The sequence below is a fragment of the Oryzias melastigma genome, linkage group LG16 (genome assembly GCF_002922805.2).
Source record: "Oryzias melastigma strain HK-1 linkage group LG16, ASM292280v2, whole genome shotgun sequence".
NCBI lineage: Eukaryota > Metazoa > Chordata > Actinopteri > Beloniformes > Adrianichthyidae > Oryzias > Oryzias melastigma.
In genome coordinates, this window is record NC_050527.1 from 2,796,615 (window position 1) to 2,813,358 (window position 16,744).

The 16,744-nt window shown below is 35.5% G+C and overlaps 1 protein-coding gene and 1 long non-coding RNA gene across 3 annotated transcripts in view; one reads left to right on the top strand and one right to left on the bottom strand.

Annotated features, from left to right (window-relative positions):
- si:ch211-1i11.3 (mitogen-activated protein kinase kinase kinase 5) overlaps positions 1-7,798 on the top strand; it is a 20,643-nt gene extending 12,845 nt beyond the window's left edge. The window contains exons 15-28 of one of the 2 annotated variants that reach the window (XM_036216137.1): positions 986-1,113; positions 1,315-1,451; positions 1,536-1,641; positions 1,748-1,905; positions 2,292-2,493; positions 2,606-2,774; positions 2,887-3,052; positions 3,182-3,364; positions 3,444-3,549; positions 4,320-4,569; positions 4,670-4,782; positions 6,729-6,826; positions 6,897-6,973; positions 7,078-7,798. In XM_036216137.1, the coding sequence (XP_036072030.1) occupies positions 986-1,113; positions 1,315-1,451; positions 1,536-1,641; positions 1,748-1,905; positions 2,292-2,493; positions 2,606-2,774; positions 2,887-3,052; positions 3,182-3,364; positions 3,444-3,549; positions 4,320-4,569; positions 4,670-4,782; positions 6,729-6,826; positions 6,897-6,973; positions 7,078-7,174 (1,990 nt within the window). In that variant the 3' untranslated portion in view covers positions 7,175-7,798. The remainder of the gene's footprint in view (positions 1-985; positions 1,114-1,314; positions 1,452-1,535; positions 1,642-1,747; positions 1,906-2,291; positions 2,494-2,605; positions 2,775-2,886; positions 3,053-3,181; positions 3,365-3,443; positions 3,550-4,319; positions 4,570-4,669; positions 4,783-6,728; positions 6,827-6,896; positions 6,974-7,077) is intronic. The other variant, XM_036216138.1, reaches the window with a different exon arrangement.
- Positions 7,799-8,620: 822 nt separating this feature from the next.
- Positions 8,621-10,081, bottom strand: LOC112143171. Its single transcript, XR_002918694.2, has 2 exons — positions 9,927-10,081; positions 8,621-8,849 (listed from the first exon to the last, which is right to left on the bottom strand). It is a non-coding gene; the product is annotated as an uncharacterized LOC112143171 (long non-coding RNA).
- Positions 10,082-16,744: the final 6,663 nt, after the last annotated feature.

Consider the following 16,744-nt stretch of genomic DNA (forward strand, 5'->3'; position numbering starts at 1 on the left):
TTAAAGCTTTTTCATTGGTCGATTTAGCTAATTTTTCATTGGTTGGTTTAAAGCTGTTTTTTCATTGGTTGATTTAAAGCTATTTTTTAATTAGTCGGTTTAAATCTATTTTTTTCATTGGTCGATTTAAAGCTATTTTTTCATTGGTTGGTTTAAAGCTGTTTTTTTCATTAATCGGTCTAAAGCTTTTCTTCTTATTTGGTCGATTTAAAGCAGTTTTTTCACTGCTCTGTTTAAAACTCTTTTTTTTATTGGTCGGATTAAAGTCATTTTTTATTGGTCGATTTCAAGCTGATCTCTCATTGGTCAGTTTAAAGCTGATCTTTTATTGGTCATTCTGTTTTGTTCTTTTGGTGGCTAGTTCAAAGTCCCACCCATATCATCTTTTAACTTAATTTTAAAAGCTTTCCTAGTGGCCTTTTTGACTAGGATTATGCTGGTTTTAGCTGAAATTAAAAAAAAAAACTTTTGCACCCAAGGACAAAGTTTCTGCAGAGCAGCAGTAGTTCATTAGACGTTCACCTCTGAATTTCTGACTGTTGGTACAAAGTAAGCCTGCCACTACTTTAAAAATAAAAAAAAGTCTTGTCAAAAATGAAGAAATTTTGAAGGGTGGGTTGCAAAAATATTAAAAGAAAAACTCTATTGAGATTTTTTAAACCATGTAAATAAATAATTCTAGAATAAAAAAATCAAACAAGCAAAAAATAGGCCTCCTAAAGAGCAAATGTCTTTCTTTGAATAAAAAAAGGTAATTTCAAGCCAGAAATGAAATTTTAAAATGAAGTCAAACAAGCTTTTCCCCTGGTATCACAAACACTTTAAACACTGCAGTTTTTCTAATATCAGATAACATATGATGTTCATTTTAGGAGACCGTATTTGTGTTTCTTCACAATATTTTTTTTGTACAACAGAGACAGACATCATTCCTGAAAGTTTAAAGTAATTTCTGAAACACAACTTTATTCTTCTAATTACTCAGGTATTCTCAGCCTCTTCATGAAGAGATCGCTCTGCACAAGAGACTCAAACACAGGAATATCGTCCAGTACCTGGGTTCAGTCAGTCAGGATGGGTTCATCAAGATCTTCATGGAGGAAGTTCCAGGAGGTACAGTATAACCCTCATAATTTAAAATGTCTTAACAGCTACTTAGGGGATGCATTTTGGGATTTAAGCTGTTATCATTCAACAATTTTCAATAAGATCATTTTAAATCAAATTGAACTTTTACTCAAAACTGATTTTGAATATTTGTAATTTAAAGAACAATTTTTACAAAAAAAAGTAAAATAAAATTCCACCTTCTAGGAAGTTTGTCGTCTCTTCTGCGGTCCAAATGGGGTCCTCTGAAGGACAATGAACCCACCATCATCTTCTACACTAAGCAGATCCTGGAAGGCCTGAAATACCTTCATGACAACCAGATCGTCCACAGAGACATCAAGGTGAGTGGAGACCTCAGAATGACACTCTGAGGTCATTTCGTCTCTGCTTGTTAGAATAGACTAACTCGTTTGTTTCTCCTCCAGGGGGACAATGTGCTGATCAACACCTACAGCGGAGTGTTGAAGATCTCCGACTTTGGAACCTCTAAACGCTTGGCGGGGATTAACCCCTGCACAGAGACGTTTGCAGGTGTGCAGCCCACTATCCCTGATTAATTTAGTTATTTTTTTATATAAATGCATATTCACTTTTTGTGTATTTAGTAATTAAATCCACATGATCAATTGTTTAATAGGAACGCTTCAGTACATGGCTCCAGAGATAATCGATCAAGGACCTCGTGGTTATGGAAAGCCAGCAGATATCTGGTCTCTGGGGTGCACAATCATAGAAATGGCCACCGGCAAAACACCGTTCCATGAGCTGGGAAGTCCTCAGGCAGCCATGTTTAAGGTAAACGAGATAGTATTGGTGCTTTTTTTTATTTAGCAATGATTATGTTTGAGATCATTTGAGAATTTTTTTTTAATCTAAACATTATTTTCATCATACTGTTTTTCTTTTGGTTCTTGTTCTGTATAATTGCATTTAAATGCTTTCTAGTTTCATTTTTTTTGTTTAAACAATAATAAATAAATAAAAGTATAAAAATGTTTTTTTGGTTTTTAATTTTTTTTAATGCACAGTACAAAAAAAGTAAAAAATTCGAAATTTATGTTAAAATGTAAACCAAAAAAAAGCTCCATGATGTCCACAAACAGCCAGCAGCACCCACAGGATGCAAACTTCTAAACGATTACTGCAAAACTGTCATTTATCTTCTTAACTTTCTCCTGTAGGTGGGCATGTTTAAGATCCACCCCAAAGTTCCAGAGTGCATGTCCGACGAGGCCAAGGGCTTCATCATGAGCTGTTTTGAGCCAAACCCGGACAACCGCGCCCCGGCAGCAGAACTGCTGATGAACATCTTCCTCAAGTCTTCAGGCAAAAAGAAGCTGAAAGTCCTTCAGAAATCAGATAGTAATGATTCCACCAATTCCGGTGAGGCATCAACCACTTTACAGACTTCCACAGTAATTCTCAAAATAGTTCATTCTAATCCACCGTTACTGTGAAAACTGTTGTGCTGAGAACGTCTCTGAACACTTTGCAGCAGACTATCAGCGCAGCTTGTCTGTACCCATCTCCATCCTGGTTGAGGACACGGATTCTTACTCCGGCTCGGTTGACATGTCGTCCTCTCTGGACCTGAGAAGGCACAAATCTGTTTTCCAAGCAGATGAGATCTCGGAGAGTCCGCCCAGCACCAGCAGCTTCATGTTGTGAGTGAATTTCCTCTGCTTGTCACCGCTGTACCAGCATCACTTTTAGAAAAAGAGATATATTTTTTTGCTTTTATTGTGATTGCATTTACTGATTTCTCGCTTTTTGCAGAAAACCGAGCGGCTCTGTAGTAGACATGAGCAGTCCAGCCTCTTCAGAGGAGAGTATGGGTCTGTTTATGCTGAGAAAAGACAGTGAAAGGAGAGCGACGCTGCACAGAATCCTCACAGAATACATAAGTAATGTTGTCTCTAACATACAACAGTCTCTGCCTCAGGTGAGTCCCAGCAACATGTCAGGAATCTATTTTTTTAATTAGTTTGCATCATCAATGATTACTGCTTCAGTTTGGTGTAAATACTTTCTAAAAAGTGGCAATCTTCTTCTATTTCTTCTCCATCTTAAGTCTGATGACCGATCACTTACTGCTGATCACATCATCAAACTCGTCACCTGCTTGGGGGACAACATCCGCTCCCCTGACCGACAGCAGCTGACCAGAGGCCTCCTGGAGCTGCGCTCATCTCTCTCATCAGCAGCAATACCTGTCAACAACCTGCAGGTGGTGCTCTTTAACTTCCAGGATGCAGTAAGTCAGCTCCACAGTCTGCCCAGGAACCTTCACTTTTTGAACGCAGGAGTTACCTCTTTACGATCTGCTCCGACAGGTGAAGAAGGTGCTGAAGCAGCAGCAGGTAAAACCTCACTGGATGTTTGCTCTGGACAACCTGCTGAGACAGGCGGTGCAGGATGCCATCACTGTCCTACTGCCAGGTCAGCTGATAAAAACACGCACGAGTACACTGCTTCCTTTGGTGAATATTTGACCGGATATCAGCTACAGATTTGGACCTTTTGAAGTTTTTTAACAGTAAAAAACAAGCTTGTTTGCTAACCTTCTAGTTAATATAACTTTCATCTTTTCATCTATTTTAAAAGCGTTCTCAGCGGTTTGTAGCGCCTACATCACTGCTGCATCACTGATTAACAACTATTTCAATAAAGAAATACACAAAAATACACATTTAACATAAAATATATTCATAAATGTTCTCCATTATAAGAAAAATGTCACAAGAACATGTTGAAAACACAATTTTCATTGGAGACTGTCTTTAAATCACTTATTTTACAAAGAAGTTATAATGTTAGCAGCAAAATTATGTTGCTAATTGACCATAAAGCTCACATGATCCCTGACTGTTTGCCATCATGAAAGTGAAAGCTAAAACATTGTAGCAGTTTTATTATGACGTTCATTCTTTTGAACATAAAAATAGTTTGAAAAAAGCACACTATTAAAGGGTCAAATATTGAAGCAGCAATAAAAGAAAAAAAACATTTTTCACCTTGAAACCAGAAATGCTGATAAAATGATCATTATGAATCCGTGTATCAATTGTTGATTCGTTTTTCAACTTAAAATCAAAAATGAAAAATTATTTTTCATTTTTTTATTTTAAGTTAAAAAAACAAATTTATTTCGATTTAAAAATCTGTCTCTTTATCATTTTTATTTTGTTTTTCTACATCCAATTCTTCAGAACTGAAGATTCAACTCCAGTCCTCATTTGAGATGGAGGACAGCCCCCTGGAGGACCTGCCCGCCGATCCAGACACGCCTGTAGTTCTCAACCCTGACCAGCTGGTGGAGCCAGACGACTCTCAACAGGCAGCCACCAAAAAAGACAACAACCTGCTCACCATCAACCTCAGCTCCCCTACACATATCATCCTCGACGGCAACTGTGCTCTCAGCGACAAACTGAGAGATCTGAGACTCGAGACCAGGAGGTAGTCTCCTTCTCCTTCATTCTTTTGTTATTATGTATGTGACATTTCCAGCTTTGAAGTTGCTCTGATTTCTGCTTGGGGGTGATGTGCTGTGTTTCAGGTTGCTGAGTCAGCTGGCTGAGAAGGAGCAAGAGTACCAAGCGCTGCTAAAAAACTCAGTGAGGAGGAAACAGCAGCATATAGATGCTCTGAGACAAGACGCTGTCGTCGAAGGTAAGTTTCATTTTTTTTACAACATAACTAGTCTTAGGTAAATATCCAGAGATTTTTGTGGATCTCATCGTTCTTGCTGTGTATAAAGAAACAAAACTTAAAAACCCAGAACTTCTCTGTCCAAATATCACATTGAAGCTTTTTGTTCTAACAAAACTTGGTGCTAGAGGTGGTTTGTTGACAAAATAAGTAAGCAGTTAAAAAATGACATGTATGCAAGTTTCCAAACTAACTAAGGAACCATTATTGTGTCTTCTTTGGAGAACAATTCCTTTATAGTTTTTTATATGACTCATTTTTAGTCTTTTTACCTGACGGTTTTCTGAAGGATATATTTATTTCTGCTACATATGAGCATCATTTACAAAGAAACATTAACTAATTAATAAAGTTTTATTTTAAAAAAGCACAAAAAAGTAAACTCCTGAAAGGGAAAGTGTAGTAAGAGTTCACGCAACATTCTCACTCAGCAAAACAAGCTGCAGCATGAAGAGTTACAAGCCGGCCGATCCCTCTCTGCAGTCGTGATGCGTTAGGGCACTGCGCTGGCGTTTCACTCTTGCAACAGTCGGTCTGCACCGCGCCTCAGCTCCAGGGTTGCTTTCGCATTACTGGGTTTTGTTCGATCAGTCGCAAATGTGCTCAAACTTGTCCGTTGTAATAATTAAAGATTAAGGCTGTGGAAACTGTGCAAACACTACTAATGTTTTACCTATGAGTAACTTTAACACCACTTAAAGACCCACGCCAATGAAAATCGTCTTTTTAACATGTTCTGGGACCTGACACTTAAAGAGCCATTCGGGTCCGTTTCTCAGCAATAACGACCCAGTAGGAGCCACGTGGTCTTTCTTGACCCTTTAGGACAGATTTGTATTTATGTTAATGTTTCTATTTTGCTAAATTAACTACATTTTGATTTTTTTTTGTATTGATAGAACATCAACAAAAAGATAAATGAGCTTCTCTTTTTTTGAAGCATGAAATAGTTTTGAACTTTTGACAGAGGTCCACCTGACTTCTTTTCAAAATAAAAGAAATCCTGGGCCACATAAGATCATTTCAATGCAGCACATTTTAGGAATAGGTAGTGTAATGTCAGCATTGGTGTAAATCGAGCTAATTAAATTAAAATCAAACCTAATCAAAGCGAATTTGAATTTGTTCAAAACTAGAAAATCTGCCTTATAATCTGGCTGATTATAACTTAATTTAGCGTTCAGTATGAATTCTTATTGTACCTATTGACCTCTAATTGATTGTCTGTGGTAAAAGGAGCAAAGAAATCTGTCAAAATATTTTAGTACGATGTTGGTAAAAGAAGGGTTTGTGGATTGTTGCAGAATTGAGGCTAGCATCGTCCTGTGTTGAATGAGTTCACTGAAATTTGAGTACGTTTTTTTTTTTTATTAACTTTACTACTAACTTTACTACTTACTTTCTTTTTACTTTTTTAAAACTAAAAACTTTATTTTTCTTTGACAAGAGAGACACAATAGAGAGGTAAAGGAGCTACATGCGGGTCCGGAGCTGCAGGTTGCAGAACCCTGTTCTAGGACATGTATGAAATAATTTAAGATTAAAAGTGGTTCTTTTTTCAAATCATGGTGGATCAGGAGCAGATGAAAACACGCAGTTTGAAAAACAGCTACTGGCTCCCTGTTTCTTTTTGTTTGTTTTTTTTGCTACTGTTAGCTTGGGCTTGAGGTGCTATAAGCTTGCAGGAGAATGTGTAAATAAAGGGCTGATGGGAAATTAGCCAGAGGAAATAGTCCTGCCCACAACTCGGAGGAAAATTGCTTCTCAAAAAAACAACATGAGCTTTTTGATTTAGCTTAAAAACTGCATAATTATAATTAAATACCCAATAGAAAAAATATATTTGGGACTTTAACACTTCCTGGATGTGAGTGGATCCTCATGGTTGCAAGATTTCTACATTCTAGTTAAGGAGCTGGCCTCACGCAAGAACTCCAAACCAGAGACAAAGGCTTTGGTCCGCTGGCTGAAATCCATCCAGGTGGATCAGGACACTACTGATAAGGTTAGTCTGACTGATTATCAGTGATGTCATCCAAAAAAGTTGGAGAAACTCACTTTTTTTTTTTTTGCAGCTGTTGGCTCATGAGTTCACCTTGGACTCTCTTCTGTTCATGGCCTGCAGGGAGGACCTGATGTACTGTGGCTTAAGGTGAGGACCAAAGTGGCCTCATTATTGGTTTTAGTTGCTTTCAAGAAATATTTTTTGCTAAAGAATGTACATAAATGTTCATACATTTCAACCATTCGTTCCAGAGGGGGCATGCTGTGCCGGCTTTGGGCTGCCATCACGGCTCACCGGAAAACGCATCTCAGCACGCACAGCGAGGTTTGCGAGGACACTCATCTGTGATCGCTCCAGGAGGAAAACGAGGAGAGCTGCTTACATTTCTGAGAGTTGATGAAAAGCAAAACGAGCTTTGATTAACTGTGAATTTTTTTTTTTTTTTTTTTTAGAAAATGTCAAATTCTTGTGTATTTAAAGTAAAATCAGATTTTTTTTTTTTTTTTATTAATTTCTCAGGGCTGTGGCAGTTGGGCTCACTATGTCTCCGCACAAACTTAAGTATCACCTAATGTAGCAAACTTTGTCATATTAGTTTATCTGTCAATGAACTGTAAACTAATAACTGTTTTAACATTATTTTTCAAGAATTACTAATGCAAAATTTTAGCTGCTTTTTTTTTGTTTTAATATTGCATTAAATTCTTTATTTTAATAGGCAGTGTTGGGTATAGAACATGTTTGAGTTTTATGTCTTTTTATTTTAAGAAAATCATTTGGTTATAAAGTTTTTATTACTGACCAACTTTCATATTTTTTTTTAGATATATTTTAGTGATGCTGTTTACTGTGTTCTACAGAGAACAAATTTAAATGAAAACCCTATTTCTTTCAAGAGAAAAAGGGGGTTAATGTCTATCACAAAATCTGTATAGATGTATTTGCACAATAAAGAGGAAATATTTAATGTTTCATCTGTATGAAGATGTTGGTAACTGGAAAATGTTTTTGTGTGAGAAGCTGGTGGAACAAAAGTGCTAAAAGCAGTGGTTGAATTCCACATCTTCTTAGAAAAAGCACCATGACTTTATCTCAATGTGTCTGTAAGTGGTTAGGGACAATTTATTTACCCTTTTCTTATATGTAATTATGCTTTATATATATATATATATATATATATATATGTATATTTCATTTCTGAACTTATGAAAAATAATTAAACTTAGTGCGATAATGTTAAGAAACTAATCAGAAAGGCAGAGATTATGAATTTGTTTTTGTAGTGTGAAACGTCCGCCTTGTTCTTTGTAGTTTTGACCTGAAGGCTGCACAATAATGTGATCGTATAACCTTTACTGAAATGGTGACTTTGACAGAAGAGGTAATGTTCATTCAAAAACTCAACAAATCCCTGCCTTATCATTAGCAGGAAGAAATATTTTTATTGCTCATTTGTGTCACTTCCAGACTTTTATCATCATTTTACAACTCACAAAGGAAGTAGTTTACAGTTTGCTTTTGTATGACTAATCTATCAGACACAAGATGCTGAGACTCAATTGATCTATTAAAGAGGGTGTAAATTCATTAAGTCTTGGTAGATTTACTGTTAAATGTCTTTAACAGCGGAAGAAGGAGTCAAATCAAGAACACTATAGATAGAACTGAATGTTTGTAGCACTGTAAGAAAAGGCTAAACTTTTCAGATGGTTGATAATTACATTCATAATTTATTTTTATCTTCCCAAAGCAACAAAAACAAAATATGAGAAATGAAAAGAACCAGAAGAAAACTTATTTTTCTGCCTCTCTTGCATTTTATTGGACAAGAAGACACATTTTAGAGTAATATATACAGTACCAATCTAATATTATCACTCAAAAAGGCACAGCTTTGGAGTTCTTTCAGCGTTTCGTTTTCTTCTTCTTCCATCTCTACATCAGGCAGGGGATATCTTTCTTAAAATGCCGGTGTTCTGGACCATTTGGTTTCCCTTGTGGTGTCGTGCAGTAAAACTTCTTCCTGTATAGAAAAAAAAATAATTCTGTTGGGATGGATCCTAAACATATTTGAGAATTGCGCAAGCAGACAGGAGATATTTAGAAGACTGCTGCAGAAACAAGCAACCATTTCCTGGAGGAGGTACAAAGTGAGTGTCCAATTAGAAGAACTGGTTAGAACATGGATTACTGAGCAAAGACGGAAAGCTGCACATCTCCAGGAAACTGAAAGCCAAGAGGATTTTTGATACGGAGATTGATGAGGCATCAAAAAGAATCCAAAACGTTCACAACCATTGCTAATCAAAACAATGTTCTCATCATTTCTGTGAATCCTGAAACGATCATCTGGTGTTGTCTGCATTTTAGGACAAAATTTCACCACAAACTGAACCCATTAGCCAATGAACTTGATCAATTCTTGGTTTGCTTTCTTTTTGAGCCATTTTTAGTTGAGCATTTAAGTGAATAATTTGAAAATAAATCATCACCTTCCTGACTCTCCTTACAAATGCCCCATTGTGATAACCTCCTTGACCCCAAATCCCAAAAAAGGCACTGGCTTTTTGCCCTGCCCCGGATCGGCCCGACAGCATGCAGTGTGTTGGTGAGTAAGGGGTCCAGCAGTGGCGCTCGGTGCTAAGGGGGTGCGTTCATTATCCTTTGATGTATATGACGTCTGTATATTACATCATCAGTGTGCTTTGCTTTGAAGTGAATGTGCAATTTGTTCTTGTGTACATATACCTGTGGCACCGAGCTGCTGGGATACAGGCCTCAACTTACAGACCAACAACTTACTGCAAACTACCAGACCGATCCAATAGTGCGTCATCACTGGTTCTCTTTTATAGTAGGCTTTTTGACTGGATTGCAAACTAGAGGTTTGCTTTGGCAAACTTGAATTTTATATGTTACTTGTAAATAAAATATGAAGACAAGTAAAAATACAACTACATGGAAAATACAAAAGGGGTTTTCTTTTCTTTTTTCGTTTAAAAAGATACATTTTTGAGCCGCGGTGCATGCTGGGAAACGCTGTCGTCCAATAATGGTTTGGGAATCATTTGACATACATCGTGACAGACGTAAGGCTTACCTATGCTATGGCTGTCCAAATTCAGCAGATGCGTCTTTCTGAGGCCATGGCCTGTCACAGAAAAAGAGAAACACTAACCATCGTAAACAAACCGTTTTAGCGGAAGTGACGTCTCCCGCGCATGCGTGGTATCAGTTTTGCTTCCGGGTACCGGAAGAGATGAACTCTTTCCGAATATTTTTTTCCAGCATTAAAAACGGACCGATTTTCGTGGACAAATGGACTCCTGGAAATTTATGTGACTTTAGTAACTACGCAAAGAAGAGTCTGACTGTATGATGGTGCTGACGAGGTAGTTTTGTTGTACGTTAGCCAAAATGTTAGCCTGACACAAACACACAGCACACAAGCTTAATAATAATAATAATAATAACAATAATAATACATTTGATCGATTTGAAATTGCTAAAACATACCGGTATGAAAGTCATTGCTGGGGTTATGATTATAAAACTATGTCTTCCTTTGGTGATTTTAAGCTGTTTGTGATAGATTTTTTTATGTTAGCAAGAACACTTATTAGCATGATGTCCTCTGAAATTTCAACAGGCAAAAATGGAAGTTGGAGTGGTCCTGTTGAGCACACACCGGTTGATCTGGAGGGACACCAAGAACCACGTAAGATTTATCAAGCAAACTTTCATTTTGGAGTTAGCATTACAGTCTGTAAACACCCGGGGTCTGTGAAATGATGTCAAGAGAAAAGCTCTCTTTCTGTTTTCTAAAGAGGCAAAGGCAGTTTTTATTTTTCTTCAGTAATGTCACTGCTGTATAGAAGATGAATCGTTTTGGAAAAACCAATGGGGAAAAGATTTATGGTTTGCTCACGGATCTAACAAATCAGCTGGAGTCGTGATGTTGAGAGACAATTTCAAGGGGAAAATTTTAGATGTATTAAAAGATAAAAAGGGTCACTGGATATTTTTAGTCGTTGAATATCAATCTCGTACTTTTTTGCTGGGAAATGTATATGGTTATAATTCTGATTCTTTAAATAAGGTTTTACTCAAAGATATTGAAGATATTATTGTATTTCTATGTGTTAAATATTCAAAAGCTAATGTTATTTTGGGATGGGACTTTAATGTAGCTTGGTCTAATCAGCTTGATAGGTATCCATCAAAATTGAGAAAGGGCGAGAATTATCTGACTGGCTTTTCAAACCGCTTAAATTTATGTGATATCTGGAGATTAAGACATCCCACTGAGCGGCAGTACACATGGGGTAACAAAACTTTTTCTTCTTTATCCAGAATTGATTTTTAGTTGATTTCCAAGGAATTTGAAAGAAAAGTAACAGAGGTAAAGAGTTATCCAGCCATACTAACTGATCATAAATCCATCTATATCAAATTAAATCTTACTAGTGAGGAGACGAGGAGAGTTTATAATCACTGGATATTTAACAATTTACTGCTAAACTACCCAGAACTTACAACATTTATTCAAAAACGTATTAAAGAACATTGCACACTTGCAAAGGGGAATAATCAGTATGGTAAATATTGGGAATTATTAAAGTATGAAATTAGAAAATTTGCCATCCAATTTGGTAAAAATAGATCCCAGAAAAAAAAGAAAAACTACATCAGTTAATTAGATCTATTTCTGACATGACTATGGAGATGGTCGATGATAATGACAATGAGGAACGCTTAACACGGTTGCAAAAATATCAAGATGAATTAGACGAATATTATAAAGAAAAAGCTCAGGGGACTTTTGTAAGGTCTAGGTTGAAATGGCTTGAAGAAGGGGAAAGAAATAGTAAATATTTTTTTTAGTATAGAAAAACGAAATAAGGAAAGAAATTCCCTGACAAAATTGTATATAAATGGTTCTGTAACAGACGATTACAATACAATAACAAAATATGTGTCAAATTTCCATTAGGATCTTTACAAAAATGACAACTGTATAGATAGCACTGATATTCTGAGCTCACTAACAGAAACAAAAAAAGCAAGTGACACTTTGAAAGAAGAATGTGATGAAAAATTAACAGTTGAAGAGATGAAATGGGGAATAAAAAAACTCAAACATAATAAATCACCAGGTAATGATGGTTTAACTTCAGAATTTTACCAAAGATTTTCAAGTGATGTTTGTGAGTTTCTCCTCGCGGTCTATAATGAATCTTTTGACAAAGAATAATTACCCAACTCAATGAAACAAGGTCTTATAAATTTGATCCCCAAACCTCATAAAGACCCTTTAATCATCGATAATTGGCGTGATATCACATTACTGAACAATGACTATAAAATTTTAGCATTGATTTTAGCTAAAAGGCTAAAAGATGGCTTGCAGGACATTATTCATGAATCTCAGAATGGTTTTATACCGGGACGGCACTTTCAGATAATATTAGATTGGTACTGGATTTAATTGATTCCTGGTGATCCTGTCATTCTTTTTTTAGACTTTCAGAAAGCGTTCGACACAGTTAGTCATAAATTTATGATTGACACATTATCATTCTTAAATTTTGGACATTTTTTTATTGGAGCTTTTAAAACTCTTTACAAAGATAGCAATAGTGCTGTAATGCTTTTATGTGGCACATTTAATGTACACAAAGGTATACGACAAGGATGTCCCGCCTCCCCATACATCTTTCTACTTGTTGGACAAATTCTAGACTATATGATTCGGCAACACTCGTTTAAGGGAATTGAATTATTTCAAGAGGAATGAAAAATCTCTCAACTTGCAGATGATACCACGATGTTTTCAGATAATGTTAGAGAAATTCCTGAGGCTTTATCTGTTATTTCTCTCTTTTCAAGCATTTCTGGATTAAAACTTAATTTAAAAAAATGTGAAATTTTACCTCTGAATAATGTAATTAATAAGGAAGTTTGTGGCATTCCTGTGAAAAAAACTGTCACTTACCTTGGTATTAAAATTTCAAAAGAACGTAAAGATATGGAGGATAACTTTACCCCTGTTACTAAAACTATTAAACAGAAGTTTAACAGCTGGTTAACTAGAGATTTGTCCATTCATGGTCGGGTACTTCTAACTAAAGCAGAAGGGATGTCTAGAGCGTCATATATTTTCTCGTCACTAGATATCACTAAAACCCAGTGTTCCGATCTGGGTAAAATTCTGTTTAGTTTTCTGTGGAAAAACAAAATCCATAAAGTGAAGAAAAATGTCCTGTCAAACTCTTTAGCTGATGGAGGATTATATGTTTCGACTTTTACGGTTTTCAATCAGGTTTTGAAAATCAAATGGATCAAAAGATTTCTTGAGAATCCTAATAATTTATGGAATATTTTCCCCAACTATTTATTTGGTAATTTAGGTCTAAATTTTTTACTGAAATACCCTTTTTCTGTTGGAAAGCTCCCTGTTAAATTGGCCAATTTTCACCCACAAGATCTGTTATGCTGGACTCTTATGTTTAAACACAACTTTTCTCCTCACAATTGCACTTTGTGGAACAATTGTTACATTTTACACAAAAACAAAACTTTATTTTTGCAAAACTGGTTTGTCAATAAAATTATAACAGTGAATCAATTATTTGATGATAATCAGCAAACATATGAAAGTTTTTTTACGGAAATACAATGTTGTTATACCTCAGAAATAATTTGATTTGGTCATTGGCTTGATTCCACATAATATATATGTAATAGCACATAATGTAAAATGTGAAGACTTAAATTTAACTCTAAAATTGATTTCAGTTTAGGGAATTGATCTGGTTGATAAAAAGTGCACAAACAAATTTATTAGAGCCCAGTTAGATTATTATTCAAACCCTATATGCAAACATAGATGGCCATATTTAGATAGAAATAAATGGAACACAATATTCTTATTACCATATAAATATATATTATCTCTAACAAAATCAAATAATTTTCATTCAAAGTTGTACACAGATATTACTCTGTAAAAAATTATATCTGTCATTTTTTCCCCAATGTTTGTAATAAGTGTTGCTTCTGTCAGGAAGATGGAGAGAGTATTGAACATGTTTTTGTTGACTGTTCTGTTGTGTCTGTGTTTTGGAAGGACATGCAACTTTATCTAACAAGCATGTTTAGAAAAAATGTTTATTTATCTAAGCACATGATTTTATTTATGTTTGATGATTCAATGTTCCACTCCAATGAAACATACATAATTTTCCTTATTATAATTTTGGCAAAATATTATATTCATAAGAAAAAATGGTCAGGAAAAAAATCCTCTTTTAAATAATTTTAAGGAAACCGATCTTAAATTATATTTAGCCTCTATAGAAAAATAAAAAATTTGTAATAAGAAATTAACAAAATCAATTAGATCATTTATACTTTTTGGATTTATTGCTTCTGATTGAGCAGACCCCGTACTTTTTTTTTTGCTTTGTTGATTATATGTTTTACATTATTCATTTTGTTCTGTTCTTGTTGAAATGTAATTGAGTATTGCATTGGAAATTGTATTGAGAATAATAATAAAACAAAAAAAATTAAATTAAAAATTAAAAAAAGAAAACACGTAAGAAAGCAAACTACCGCTAAAGTTAGTTTAATTTATTACATATTTTGATGGAGATAAAGACAAGATAAAGAACACCCCTCTACCCACAGTAAAATTCTATCACACAAATACAAAAGAAATGGTTAGCTATTTTTATTTGTAATGCTAAGGGAACGTGCTTGTTGATTTATTTAGTCCTTCTCTCCATGGCTGTGTGAAATTATGCTATGCATTATATTTCCAATATTTAACCCTTCTTCTGTCTTACGTTTACTTTAATAGCAATTAAAAGTTGCTATTTATTAAGTGGATTAAAGTCCGTGATTGAACTATTTTCAGTCTGGATTGTTCCTGTATGTTAACATAAACCTCCTCTAAAAGCTTGTTTCTGTCCATCAGTGACTATGGATGCATATAGAGTAGAGAATGAGTCATCTGCTTTAGAAAAAAGACCTAAAAAACGTGTAAAACAACATTTCAAGTTCATGAAATCAGGAAGTGGTTCCAGATCTCTGTGAACACGAGTTTGGGATGAGCAGAAAGTCTCAGGAAAAACAGTTTGTTCTGCAGGACGAAGTTTCCTCTCTAAAAAACATGAAAATCCTTCACAGAATAATGGTATATTCCTTCATATCAAAGTAGTTCATGTATTTAAAGTTGATGTTGTTTCATTCCTTCCCTGTTAAAAACACTAGAAATTGGGTTTCTGTCAGTATCTTCAGGTCAGTAAATAGAATTAGTGCCAGAGGAGTAAATGTGTTTAATGACAGAGTGGAGCACAAAGGCGTGTCCTGTTAAAAAGACTAAACATAGAGAGTTTCAGGACAGTCAGGCATGTCAGGATCTTACATCCTTACCTCGTTGCTTCAGAGAATCCTACCAGACGGTCCAGCAGGATCCTGTTTGTTCTGGAGAACTTCCACTCTTCTCCCTAATCTGTCCATCATCTACTCTCCCCAGGATTACCTGGATCTGGCAACATTTAGTCCTGCTGACGCCCTGCTGTACGACGACACTCTCCGAAGAAGACACCCCACTAGTGGACTGTAATAACGCCCCTCTCCCTCAAATCCTCCCCTCCTCATGGATTGAAAACAAGGTCTATGGTAGAATCTCCCATGCATTTACTGGATTTTAGAAACAGGACACACAGCACAAGCTCTCTTTTTGGCAAGCTGTGATTGGCTTTCCGTGGTCCAGTGTGTGTGACTGTGATGTAGGCATGCCGTTTGTGGTTTGATGCTGACATATCTCCCATTTCATGGTAAATGAGAGACACAGTGAAAAAGGGGTTTGTGTTTTGACTTCTTTTGTATATTTGGACCTCCTTCAAATGTACATGAATGCTGACCAAAATCATGAAGATTGTGAATATGGACCATTTATATAAATAAAAATATTCTTTGTTTCCTATTTATCATCTATTTCTTCTCGCCACGCCGTGTGAATCTCCTTAATATCAGTTAACATGTTTTCTTTTAGAAAAGAGACCTTGAAGCATAAAAGGTCCAGTTCAGTGCTAGTCTATGAGTCAACATTTTAGCATCTTTTTATATAATTGTATTTTTTTTATTTTTACTGTACTTAACATTTTAATGAATCCTCAATGTACAACAAAATATAAAATCATCAGAGTTAAAAACAAAAATCCTGAATAACAAAAATATATACCTCAACTAACATGGAGACTCTGATGCATGGTTTTATTATCAGTAGAATTGATTACTGCAACGCCCTTCTAACTGGTCTTCCAAAAAGAAGCATCAAGAACCTTCAGCTTTTACAGAATTCTGCTGCAAGAGTTCTCACAAAGACCAGGAGGCGGGCCCACATCACTCCGATTTTAAAATCCCTGCATTGGCTCCCCATAAGCTTCAGGATTGATTTTAAGATACTTTTAATGGTTTTTAAACGTCTTAACGGTCTTGGGCCTTCTTATTTGTCAGATCTTTTAGTTAAATATGAACCCTCGCGGACCCTGAGATCCTCTGGCACTGGTCTACTAATCATTCCACCTGTGAAAACCAAAACGCACGGAGAGGCATCTTTTCAGCATTATGGCCCTCGTTTGTGGAACAGTCTGCCAGAGAACCTGAGGGCCGCAGAGAACATAGCTGCTTTTAAGAAAGGTCTTAAAACACATCTTTTTACCATGCTTTTAGCTAATTTTATTGTCTTTATTTACTTTGTTTTTATTCATGTGTCTATATGATCATGTTTTATGATTTTATAGATCTTTTAATAATTTTTTAAATAATCTTTATGGTCATGTTTTATTGTTTTATTGTTTGCTGATTTTACGAATATACTTAATTTTATTATTTTACCATTATTCT